Genomic DNA, 13,078 nt, shown 5'->3' with positions numbered 1-13,078 from the left:
TGGGAATAACGGAGTTAAAATAAACGCCGTTACTAACGCCGTTGCCTTTTTTAGTAACGAGTAATCTAATTAATTACTTTTTCTATCGTTACAACGCCGTTACCATTACCAAAATGCCGTTACTACAAGTTACTGAGTGAAGCTACGAAGTGGTCGTCCCACTTGGTTTAACGCTAGCTTGGCTGTAGTGAAAACAGGGGTAAGCGATTAAGTAATGATGATTGGAGGAAAATTTTATAAGCCAATCAGAGACACCAGGTGGGCGGATGTTTACACACAAACCCAGCACATAGAAGCACACACACAAAAAATCAGAGATGGCGAGTGCGGACTCTCAGGGAAAGACGGCGTTTTCGAGGTGGAAATGATGAAGAAAATTCTTGAAGTACAGTTGTACCAGTTGTGGTCTTTTGAGGTGCAATAAATATTAAAACCTCTGTTCAGGTACCAGTCTTTGCTGTTCTACTCTATGCACCTGGCCTGTGAAACCTGTTCTGAAAAAAATCAAACTTCTTTGACATTTTTAAACTTTAAAAAAGTAATGAAATAGTTACTTTCCCTGGTAACTAGTTATTTTTATAGTGGAGTAACTCAGTTACTAACTCAGTTACTTTTTGGGAGAAGTAACTAGTAACTGTAACTAATTACTTTTTCAAAGTAACGTGCCCAACACTGGTCATAAGGGACAATAACCACTCCCCACAGAGCGATGGACCCGTCTACCGGCTCTCAAAGCCCGCCCTCTAAAAATCACCTAGCGCCCAGTGTTTTTCCCTCTTCGGCAACCCTCGTTAGCGGACATGGCTAAGCGACAGAAGCACTGTTCTGTTTGTGGCTGCATAAATGAACACGAAAACGTTTTTTTACTTCCATCCACTGAACCCACGAGGACTGAGTGGATTAATTTTATTTTTGGAGGAAATGTACCCGGAAAACTTCCAAAGGTTTTGCATGTCTGTGGCCAGCATTTCAAAGAGGACTGTTTCCACAACATGGGGGCATGGAAAGCAGGCTTCGCCAACCGTTTGAAGCTGAAGCCAGGTTCAATACCAACTGTCCGTGACACAGCTGGAGAGGTAAGAGCTGGCAGTTATTTTATCGTTTCGGCCTTATTAGTCTGATAGCTTGAAAAGATATTAACCTGTCAATCACCTCATGACGGGCGATGCGATGGGCGGAGCCAACAGCTGAGCTGCTCCACCAGGGTTCCGCCCACCATAAACGGCACATTTCTGAAGCTGCTAAAAAGAGGGAGGTGAAGAGAAGCCGCTGCACTCAAACTGAGGGTCGATTTGTCCATACCATGGCGGAAATATTTCATTTAGATATTAATGAATGGTCTCAGATTGGGAATAAAGTGTATAATATGGGACCTTTAAAGCGCTCGAGCCACGTTACACTGTCCCATCTCGTGCGGACATAAGCCAGTCCGTGGTCCCTTCTCTATACATCATTAAAAAAAATGATCTTGTAATCCATGAAACACAGTGATGTTGATACTCCTACTGCCAGGGAAATCAAGCAAGCCATCAGTGAAAATCTGCAACTGAGGTATTCTGACCCTGGTCTTGAGGACTTCTTTCACAAGTGCACTGCACTTGATCCGCGTTTCAAGACACTTCCACATCTTGATCCATCCAAGCAACAGAGAATCTATGAAAATATCCTCATCACAGAAATTCTGAGCACAGCACAGGTATGTATAATTTTACATCTTTATATTTTCTTTCATTACAACATATTAATGTTGTTGCCGTGTTCACTGGACTCAATAATTAGCCTCCTCTGTCATTTAATGCAGGGTGAGACCATAGAGACTTCAGAGCCCAGTCCATCAACCTCAGAGCCCAGTCCATCGGCAGTGACAGCAGAGTCAGAGGAAGCACATTCGCCTCCACCAAAGAGGTCAGCCATGGCAGAAATTTTTGCCCCGCTCTTCAAAACTGTTACACGGTACCAGCCTGATTTGTAGCAGCAGTTGAAGGATGAAGTGTACTCCTACATGGCAAAGGAGTGTATTTCAATTGACTCCAACCCGCTTGCCTGGTGGAAGGCTCAAGAGTCAGCATATCCTAATCTAGCTATGCTTGCAGAGTGTTACGTGGCAGTACCTGCAACCTCAGTCCCCAGCGAGAGGGTTTTCTCAACGGCAGGTGACATTGTTACAGCCACAAGATCTTCACTCACTTGTGAAAATGTGGAAAAACTGATATTTTTGAAGAAAAACTTGAAAATAGAATGAACATATGCCTTTTCTTTTGATTCCTTGTTTATTTTGGAGCATTTCTCTAATAGAGATTTTGACTTTGAAGTTTTTTGAATCTTAAAGCACATTTAATGTGTTTTTATTTGTTTTAGGAAAAGGTTGGGGTAGCCTTTAAAAGTTTAATATAGTCTCTTAATTAAAAAGTTTTATTTTTTCTTATTTTATTTATTTTGTATTATTGTATTTATTTTGTACTTCACAAGAAGCTTTTCAGTTCTGTAACTGACGGTGACCGAACACTACTGTCTGTTCAAAATAAACACTGGGGATAAAGCAAGCACTGAAGATTTATTGCTTCTGACTGTTGTATCGAACCTGTATCGAACCGTGACCCCAAAACCGAGGTACGTACAAAACCGTGACTTCTATGTATCGTTACACCCCTACCCAAATGTAGACATTTTTAAATCCAGGTTAAAAGCATTTCTTTTCTCATGCGCCTATGCATGAAATCTGCACGGTAACTTTTTTAACTTATCTTGCTTTTAATCATTTTAATGTAATTTATTTTATTGTGATTGTGTGTTGATGCCTTTTACTATTCTAAATATCTGTAATGTCTTTGTTTTTGTATATTCTGGAAAAAACAGATGTTCAGTTTTATTACTACATGATCCACACTGAAGCATCTTCCTGCAGTACAGCCTGATCACCACTTGGTGTCATTGTAGTCACACTTATCATAAACTATTAATCTTTACATGATCCTGACAATCTTACTCTAAACAGAGTTACTCACTTCACCTGCAAGCATGCAGAAGGACACAAAGCATCCAGTTACAGAGACAAACACAAAGACAAAGTTTAAATGTTGAAACAGATTAACTCAGCTAAATGTTTAATGTTGTAAAAAATATGAATAAATAAGAAACAAACAAATAAATAAAAAAATGAGTATGACAAAGTAATGTTTATTTGCAGTGGTTTCACTTGCAGAGGTATGAAAGGCAGTATTAGATGAATAACAATTCATGTCAAAAATAGCATATTTCTTTATTTTAGAGACCCATATTGCAGGTATTTCAAATTGTGCAGTTATTTATTTAGCAAATTTCATTCATTCAGTTTCTACTGCTTTGTCCATTACGGGTCACGGTTAAGCTGGAGCCTGTCCCAGCATTTTAGCAGGTGAGAGGCAGGTTACACCCTGGACAGGTCACCAGTCCATTGCAGGGCCAACAAAGATAGGGGACAAACAACCATTCATTCACCTTCACTCCTAGGGAGAATTTAGAGTCACTAATTAAACTAACATGCATGTCTTTGGACGGTGAGAGGAAGATACTCACTGTGATATTTCTATGTAACCGTACTTCATTAGAGACAAGCAGTGTGTCTATCATGGAAATCACTCATTGGGATTGTGAACACTTCCAGGAATCAGTTCACCGTGTCATCCACAACAGCAGCTTAAAGTTCTATCATGCAAATAAGAAGCTGCACAAGATCCTGGAATGCTGCTGCCCTCTCCTGGTCAAAGCTAATTAGAAACAGACTGAGGCAAAGTGGAAATTCTTTATGGACATCATGGCCTGAAGAACAGATGGACCATCTGCGTTGTTAACAGTGCTCAATTTCATGGAAAATATTAGCTTATTTTGAATTTTATGGCAGCAGCAGATCTAAACAAAGTTGGAACAAGGACAACAAAACACTGTAGAGTTTTAGGCAGCAATAACATGACTCAGGATTAAAGGCTTAGGAAAATTCTTACAAGGAACGACAGACACTCAGATCAATGAGAAGACACAGCTGTTTACTGCGGTCGCAGGAGGTCAAACACAACCAGAAGACAAATAAGACACAGGCCAGCCTATAATGTTAGAACTGATTCCTTAGCTCAGCACACATGGAGATACCCTGTCCCCCCTGAGAAAGTTCTATCTCTTCCACTGGTGTCCCCACTGGAGTGAGGTTTATGTTGACCGACCACATAAGAAGGCAATAAAGTCCTTTGATGTTTTTCTATAACTGTATTCACTCCCAGGAGCACTAAAGATAACAGTGTCCTATAAAAACAGTCCTGATCACAATCATTTAATGACTAGCTTGACTAGCGATTCTTGTATCTCCTGTTAGCTTGTTGCCGTCTTTTCACTGTCTTGGCCTTTCCAATCAGTTTAAACACTCTCAGAAACACCAGGACTCTGTAGATTAACTTCCATAGAGTTTACTGAGACTTTGTGAAACTGCAACACAGTACATAAAATATTGTGTTAGAATAGAATAGAATAGAATAGAATAGAATAGAGATGGGATTTATGGCTCTTTGAAGGGAGCCGGATCTTGAGGAACCATTCTTTTTAAAGAGCCATTCAAAAGACTGTCTCGTTCTCACAATATCTTACAAAATTTCACAATATATAAGAATGACAAACAATCAAAATATGTACCTATATGAATTCTACTATACAAGATTAAAAAAACTATAGGAAAAATATAGATAAAAAAGGATAAACCTGAGCAGTCTGAGCAAACTCTAGTAAATGTTTTGGATAGAACTCACAGTATTTGTTTCCAAACAACACTCTCTGCCCATAGATGCTTCACATGAATGGAGCGTGTTGGACATCAGACTTCTATGATGTCACAAATGTTATTTATTTTATTTTCATTTTACTCAACTGTACTACTTCTTATTAACTTATTTATTCATTTATTTATTTATTCATTCATTCTTAGCTTGAAGGGGGGTGGGGGGATTGGGCTTGGCATGCGTGAGTGTGACATGAGTGTGACATGTGTGCGTGTGACTGTGTGAAAGATTTCATTGAGTGTTTTTATTCTTATGTTTTTAATCATGTAAAAAACTTTGTGTTGCCTATGGCCTGAAAAGCGCTTTATAAATAAAGTTTGATTTGATTTGATGAAGGCAGTGTCAAAAGTTTGTATATAAAAAGAATGGCTCACAAATGAACGACTCACAGCTGTAAATCGGTTCCCATCGTTCATTTAAAAGAGCCGTTCAAAAGAATCGATTCATTCATGAACGTCACATCTCTAGAATAGAATAGAAATACTTTATTAATCCCTTTGGAGAGTCCTCAGGGAAATTTGGGAATTAATAAACAAATAAACACAGCGTGGGAGCAACAATGTACGTTAGCTAGGTGAGCTACGTAGCTATTATCATAATAATGCAAGCTAATAAATTAGGGAGTAGCAACAGAAGTATAAAGCTAATCTGGTGCGGTAGCACGATAAATATCTTGGCCGTCTGAACATTCACACAAGTTAAAATTCTCGATAGTCTGGTAATACAAATAAGCACTACTTACAGACGTTGCCTCAGCAAAAGGAGAAAGAATTGTCCAAACTGAGGAGCTGACAGCCATGTGTGCTTACACGACAGCAGCTGGAAACTGACTGCAAACTCCTCCTCCTGGTTTTCCTGCATGCACTGCTCACAGATTGCTTTAACTAAACCTATGATGCTGAACTGAATAAACAACATTTGCCTGAAGCATAACATACATGGAGATGTTAGGAACCCTTACTTCAGTTGGATGAATACCTCAATAAGACACTATAAAAATGGATAGAAATGCCAAACTCCAAACCTCAGCCACATATGTTGCACTATACTTTTGTAACAAGGTTACAAATCAGCTCTTTTTTAAAAATGTGGTTTAATGGTTAAAATGTTGTTTTACAATACTATTTTTACTTTTATGTGTTAAGCACACTTATGGTTAGAAAAAGCCTGCTAAAGTTCAAAGCACAAACTTTGATTTTGCATGTGTATGTTACGGATGTTATCATTCATCATTGCAAAATGTTCTTTTATTTAATGTTTGTTAAAATACAGCCAGTGGGGGGAACAAAACGATAACGATATATTTGACATTTGCAGTTTAAGTTCAGGTTAAATAAAGCAGTTTGAATGTGCAGAGAGTTTATGTCACTATATGTGTTGAAATAAATAAAGAAATCCTCTTAATAACAGTTACAGAAATAACAGTTTTTTTCTGACTCCTACTCTGACAACTTTTTTTCTGACGACTTTTTTTCTGACTCTGACACTGACATCTGTTACGGCCCCTGCTTGTTACTGACAGCTGTGGCCGTTTGTGTTCTGATTAGGGGCTGCAGAGCGCTGCCTGGAGTGGCTAAGGCCAGCGCTTTTGTCCCCGCCCCTTTGTGACTGGCACTCCTCTGGACCAGTCAGGCTGCAGCTCATGGGGAAGCTCAGGCTGAAAAGGCTGCAGCCGAGGCAGGTCTGGGAGGGGGAGATGCCAGAATGGCTTCGGCCGCTCTCCCCCTCATGTTGTGCACCGGGTGTGTGTGTGTCGCGACCACCTCCTTTTCACAATGGGTGCTTAAGTGTTTAGTTGAGTTAAGTTTACTTTGTGGTTGTTTTAGTGCTGGGCTAGGTTAGTGTTTTATTGTGTTGTGACGACGGTCACTTTAGTTATAAGCCTGCTGTGTTTTGTTCGGTTATAGTTTCCTCACCGAGTTGCGATTGTGTCTTTGTGTGCACTCGGTGAGTGTTTGGTATAGGTTTTGGTTTGTTTCTTTCTGCAGGTCCGCTAACCCCAGCTCATCTTTATCTTGTTTTACAGGTTGTCCATCACTTCTCACGGGATTTGTAAATAAATGGGCTTTTATTTTGAAGTAATACCTGTCCTCACCGTGTCTTTGTTACACCCTTCCCTACCCCTTAAGTTGGGTCGTAACAAGTGGGGGCTCATCCAGGAGATTAACTTCTACTGACATCTTGAAGGATCTCCTGGGGTTTTTGCACGGTGTGGAGAAGACATTTTTTTTTTTTTTGTGGCGGATGTGGACGTGAGTAGCTCCTATTATTTTGAAAGACGTCCATCCGGCGCTTCCTGTTGTGAGTCCTGTGCCGGGTGGCGTGTTCCCTCTGTCTGGTGGCTCTACGGAGAGTGTATGGGGGAGAGAGATGGTGTGGGATGAACATTTTGGATTTGTGGCAAGTTTTTTCCTGATATATGATGACTTTTGTCCTGACACCTGACACCTGACACCTGACTCTGACTACAAGGATGTCCTAAAATGTACACCGTACCTCAGTGCAGATTGGCATTCAGAAAAATAAGATGCCTCATCTTGGATGGGCTGATCTGGTTTCCCCCCTTCACTGATTAGGGTTTGACCATTATGTTTTCACATAATGGTATGATCCTATATCCTCATATGTGATTGTTGCCATAATGCACTGTGTCACATTCATTTTTAGCTAGCAATGTGGGAATTATGAACAAAACGTCAGTGGAACTTGAGCTAATCATTCCTAAATCAGAGTCTAAGCTTAGCTTATTTGGTTCCCTGCAAAACCAAACTCATAGTTTCATAGCTTCTCGTCGGTCCAATTCAGACCAACATTTTGTTTAATTTAATTGCAAACATTGGATAACTTAACATTCCTAATAATAACCTACTCTAGTAATTTTTTCCACACTGAAACTGATTTGAGCAGTAATATTCCGCTATTAATGTCATATAACCACATTTGTTAAAAATTAATTATAACTTATTTTTAAGCTACATTTTGTAGTTTAATTCAGTTATTTATCTGTTGTTGTTGCAGGCCATTGGAAAGCTTTCTTGTAGACATACTGACCTAGTGGCAGCAGACAGATCTTGTAGATGGTTTTAAAGGTAAGAGCATATTTTTCATTTCACTGCAAGCAGATGTCCTGCATAGCTAGGTAAAGAGACTATGTGAAAAGTCATGTAATTGACTGCCTTGTATTTTAGTGCTCATTTAGTGTTTCTTGCTTTGTAATTTAACAAATTGCTACTGAATATGCATATTTATTCTCACAGATTCATGTAATCTCCTCCCTGAGCCATCACCTTACCGTGGTGGAGGAGTTTGCGTGTCCTGATGATCCTAGTGGCTATATTGTCAGGGGCGTTGTGCCCCTGGTAGGGTCACCCATGGCAAACAGGTGTCTAGGGGAGGGACCAGACAAAGTGCGGCTCAAAAGCACCCCTATGATGATGACAAATCATGGCCACAGGTTTCCCTTGCCTGGACGTGGGTCACTGGGGCCCCCTTCTGGAGCCAGGCCTGGAAGTGGGGCATAGAGGCGAGCGCTTGGTGGCCGGGCCTTTGTCCATGGAGCTTGGTCGGACTCAGCCTGAAAAGGTGACATGCCCCCCCCTCTCCTGTGGGCTCACCACCTGTAGGAGTGGCCATAGGGGTCGGTTGCAGTGTGAGCTGGGCAGATGCCGGAGGCGGGGACCCTGGCGGTCTGATCCTTGGCTGCAGAAGCTAGCTCTAGTGACGTGGAATGTCACCTCTATGGCGGGGAAGGAGCTTGAGCTGGTGCGCGAGGCTAAGCAGTTCAGTCTAGATATAGTTGGACTCATCTCAACGCACGGCTTGGGCTCTGGAACCACTGTCCTTGAGAGGGGCTGGACCCTCTTCCATTCTGGAGTTGCTCCCAGTGAGAGGCGCCGAGCAGGTGTGGGCATGCTCATTGCCTCCCGACTTGGTGCCTGTGCGTTGGCGGACGAAAGGGTAGCCTCCCTCCACCTTCACGTGGAGGTCTGGAGCCACTCCTTAGTTGCCCTGGTGGTGTGTTTGGGATCATTGTCATGCTGGAAGACCCAACTATGTTTCATCTCCGTTACTCTGACTGAAGGAAGGATGTTTTTTTCCAAAATCTTATGATACTTGGCCCCATTCATCCTGTCTTCAATACAGACCAGTCGTCCTGTCCCCTTTGCAGAAAAGCAGCCCAAAGCATAAAGTTTCCACCCCCATGCTTCACAGTATGGTGTTCTTGGGTTGCAACTCGGCATTCTTCCCCCTCCAAACACGGCGAGTGGAGTTTATACCAAAAAGTTCTATTTTGGTCTTATCTGACCACATAACAGTGTCCCAGTCCACCTCTGGACCATCCAGATGGTCCCTGGCAAACTTTAGACAGGCATTTACCTGTGCTGGCTTAAGCAGAGGGAGCCTTAGGGCATTGCAGGGTTTTAATCCATGACAATGTAGTGTGTTACTAAGAGTGACCTTTATGACTGTGGTCCTAGCTCTCTTTAGGTCATTGACCAGTTCCTCCCACATCATTTATGATACATGCAGTTTCTAAGACCTAATGCATCAGTTTATGATAAAAACTGTTGCTCAGAACACTGCTATATAATGTCTGATGTAATGCCAGAGTGAGAATGTGATGAAATAATTTAAATACAAAATAAAGGAAATAATGGGTGTATTACTTGTACAGTACACACACATAAAAAACTCTGCTTGGGGGCCCATTAAGGCTCAGACAGGCTCTGCTGATCCACCTGTCCTGGCTCCCTGATGTTTGTTAAATACAAATTTTCCGATATTTATGCACATTGAATATTTTCTTTGTTGGATGTAATTTACAACATTTTCACAGAGAGCCTTGGTGCAACACAGAATCACAGAGACTTGTTTCATTGCTTTGAGCTTTAATTTAGATCATAGAAGGAAGAGATCAGTCTTCAGTAGAAAGTAGTGCTAAAAGCTATTTTTTTTTTTTTTTTTTTTTTTGCTCTTGGAGATAATTGTTGATTTGCTCCTTGCACAGCATTACAGTGATAAGAGAAAAATAAAGACAGAACAATTTCCACTAATTTGGTTTTTGCTTTGATGCCTTTGAATCACTAGATTGACCAGATCTTCTTGGCACAGATAGATGGTAAGTGATTGCGGCAATCCCAGTCATCCCAGCATTTCTTGTCTGTAAATATAAAAAAGTACTTAAATTCAGTTTTAGCACTGTGTATAAGATGTAAACATATATTAATATTAGTCATTAATAAAATAAGTTTTAGCCAATTGTCATAATTGGCAAATATTGTTTTTTTTTTCCATTCATCATTTTATTTTGTTACCTGAATGGTTCATCTGCAGACAGTGCTGCCTACCACGAGCATTGTTTGGCTCTCCACGGCACCAGTATGAAAACAGGAAACTTGAGCCATCAGTCCACCACCAATTTCCCTCCTAGAAAAAATAATAAATTATCACCCTTAAAACTCCAAACCTTTTTTTCTTTCTTTTTTTTATTGCTTTTACTTATTTGTTGCTGTTGTTTTTTTTTTTATTATTTTATTTTGAAAAACAGCCAGTAGAAGCTGAACCCTTTAATCCCAGTCAGCATGCAGACATGATGTTTCCACGACGCCCTCAGTTGTCAGATTATGAGGCTAAAATGATGTAAAATGAATGTATCAATGGATATAGCAGCATGAAGGCCGACCAGAAGAAAACAGAATTTATTACTAACAGAACTTTATAGAAATAACACATAGATCAGCAGTGACCAAACCTTTTCTACATCATTCTCTCAAGTCTTGGCTTTAAGGAGAAAAAATATTAACATTAAAACAAACACAGAAGAGAAACTATTTACATATTTACACTTTTTCCTCATTTACAGTTATTTCTGCTATTATTTAGTCTTCTTGGCTTTATTCCAGCCATAGAGGAGCATTATTTTTCTTATTTTCTCACACACATAAATCTTTCTGATCACTTGTTGATCTGATTGGACATTACCGTCAATTTAAGGTCTCTGATTGGTGAAAAGTTTGACAGAAAGTGGCTTCATCATCACTTCCAGGTCTAAATAGAGGTCTCTTAGCAACATTGTAGTGATAGTGATGTTTTTATGATGAAAATGTGACAAATAATGCTGTTATCATGGATTGTTGTGGATTTACTAGATAGAGTCTCTAAATAAACACTACATTTTGTGGCTGGATTTTAAACCTCCTAGATGGGATATAAATGCCTGGAAAACCTCGGTTAACAATTTCCACCTCAGATTTACATACTACCGTTACTCAGAAACGTCTGATAATATAAACGATAATTTCTTTTTCTAATTAAATAGGGAAACAGTTTAATGTATTCATTTTATTTTAATGGAGATTGTTTTCAGATTTAAGAAGTTTCTCAGTAAATGGAAATCTAACTGTTCATACTAAGATGAAAGATAAACACCAGCATTAATAATAATGATAAAAAATAGCTTCTTAAAACAAAATTCTTCCTTATTCCCTGAAGAGAAATTCTACAATGCAATGATAAATCATACATACATGTGTCGCGTCAGTGCCTCCAAGAAATGTTTCAGGATGTGCATGAGATCGATCTGCTATGAGCTTCTGGAGCCAGTGATACTCGTCAGCACTCAGGACAGATGCCAGGTTTGCACCCATGGACCAACAGTTTTTCTACAGCGGAGGGAAAAAATGAACATAAACCTCCCCATAACTAACAAACATCTCTCATTGTGCAGCACCGTCCATGTGACTTTTCCTCTACAAAACAGCATAATATTAACTCCACAAGTCCTGTTGTGTAATACATTAAAAAATAGAATAGAATAGAATAGAATAGAATAGAATTGAACAGAATAGAATAGAATAGAATTACGAAAATGTGACATAAATGCTGTCTACATGTCTTAGAGATATGTGGTCATGTTATTTGTCATCCTAGGTGATACAATCTAAACTTGCTCAATGTAATGCGACAATTAGTGTTCATGAAAATGTTACCAGAGCATCAGACCAAGTCATTTCTCTTGGAACAAAGTGAAAGCAGCGCCGGCCATATTTACTCCAACCCCGTGGACATTCAGAACGATATGTCCTCTTGAAAACATCCATCTCTCCTGAAAAAGATATGCTGATTTGAAACCTTTATATGAATAAAAACGACTTTAATAATGAAAACAACTTCACTTCTTCTTATTTTCTACAGCAAACATCATGCCTAAGAAGACTTTATAAATGAAGAAAAAAAAAACTTCTAACCCTCTGTTTCTGCCGGTTTTCCAGCATCTGCATCTGGAAGAACTGAGACGTTTTTTTTAATAAATTAAATTAAACTGAATTAAAACTTTAACATGTAAGAAATAAAATCATTTTCTGATGATTTCATGAATAAATTTCCCTTCATCTTGCAATCTGTTATGCCTGATACTAACCTCCAGTTTCTGCCCCATTTCCAGCTTCAGTATCTGGAAGAACTGGTTTGAAATGTTAGTTTGATTTTGTTCATCTGGTCACTACATTTACATCACAGTGTCATTATTGTATGTTAGTTTACAAGTTCTCATTTCAGCCTAAATTTGCACTTATCTCACATTAATTATGCTTCAAGATCTGTTATGTACTGTTAACATATGTCTATATAGCTTCTTTCCACCTCCTTCCCTTAAAATAACCTTCATATCTAATACTCTTTTCATTAGACTAATATTAATTATCTGAGGAACACACACCTTAATCCCCTGGAATGTTTTATGTTCCATCTTTATCCTCCTATGTTTCTCTTTTACTAACCTTCACAGTCAGAAAGCAGAAAGTGTGGACAGACGTACTCACCAGCAGCTCTGGTCAGAGCCATCATGGCAACAAGAAGTAAAGGCAGAGTCGACATTTTCATGGAGACGATGATCACCTTCAGTAAAGAGACAGCCATGTTAGTTCTTCTCCTGTCTGAGCCTAAAGAAGGAAGAATAAAGATGGTGGGAGAGTTTGTATCAAACCTGGAGCAGATGGATCTTCAGTTCTGCTCTGAGCTGCTGAACAGTTCGAACACCAGCTCTTATATCCTGTTACTTATCTTCACATCTTCACTAAATCAGGAACTCAGAAGAAACATGCTGGTCCTTCTCAATGAAAAAAAACACAAAACAGACCATGTCTCAACTTTTTTATTATGTTTATTATTTAATAATTTGTAAAAGAATTTTAATAATTTTATAATGGTTAATAATAATACTGTCATAATAATAATAATAAAAAATAATAACTTAAATTCTTTCATAATTTTTAAAA

General features: G+C 39.3%; 1 protein-coding gene across 4 annotated transcripts; it reads right to left on the bottom strand.

Annotated features, from left to right (window-relative positions):
* Positions 1 to 9,681: 9,681 nt before the first annotated feature.
* Positions 9,682 to 12,827, bottom strand: LOC121640184 (ladderlectin-like). 4 transcript variants are annotated; one of them, XM_041985894.1, is made up of 8 exons: positions 12,787 to 12,827; positions 12,623 to 12,698; positions 12,223 to 12,264; positions 12,050 to 12,091; positions 11,792 to 11,907; positions 11,330 to 11,464; positions 10,118 to 10,229; positions 9,682 to 9,963 (listed from the first exon to the last, which is right to left on the bottom strand). In XM_041985894.1, the coding sequence occupies exons 2-8, from the start codon at positions 12,681 to 12,683 to the stop codon at positions 9,887 to 9,889; spliced, it is 585 nt and encodes a 194-aa protein (XP_041841828.1). In that variant the 5' UTR covers positions 12,684 to 12,698; positions 12,787 to 12,827; the 3' UTR covers positions 9,682 to 9,886. The 4 variants fall into 4 exon arrangements, with proteins under 4 accessions (XP_041841828.1, XP_041841829.1, XP_041841830.1 ...); XM_041985895.1 differs by having other exon boundaries at positions 12,223 to 12,255; XM_041985896.1 differs by lacking the exon at positions 12,050 to 12,091.
* Positions 12,828 to 13,078: the final 251 nt, after the last annotated feature.

This window comes from Melanotaenia boesemani, chromosome 5, assembly GCF_017639745.1.
Source record: "Melanotaenia boesemani isolate fMelBoe1 chromosome 5, fMelBoe1.pri, whole genome shotgun sequence".
In the NCBI taxonomy this organism is placed as follows: Eukaryota; Metazoa; Chordata; class Actinopteri; order Atheriniformes; family Melanotaeniidae; genus Melanotaenia; species Melanotaenia boesemani.
The sequence above is the reverse complement of the archived record's forward strand: the minus strand, read 5'-3'. Positions and strand labels throughout refer to the sequence as shown.

Coding starts and splice junctions, on each gene's coding strand:
- LOC121640184 (XM_041985894.1), bottom strand. CDS start 12,683: ATGAAAATGTCGACTCTGCCTTTACTTCTTGTTGCCATGATGGCTCTG. Junction 12,265..12,622: donor GGCTCTGACCAGAGCTGCTG/GTGAGTACGTCT, acceptor ATTTCAAACCAG/TTCTTCCAGATACTGAAGCT. Junction 12,092..12,222: donor AAATGGGGCAGAAACTGGAG/GTTAGTATCAGG, acceptor AAAACGTCTCAG/TTCTTCCAGATGCAGATGCT.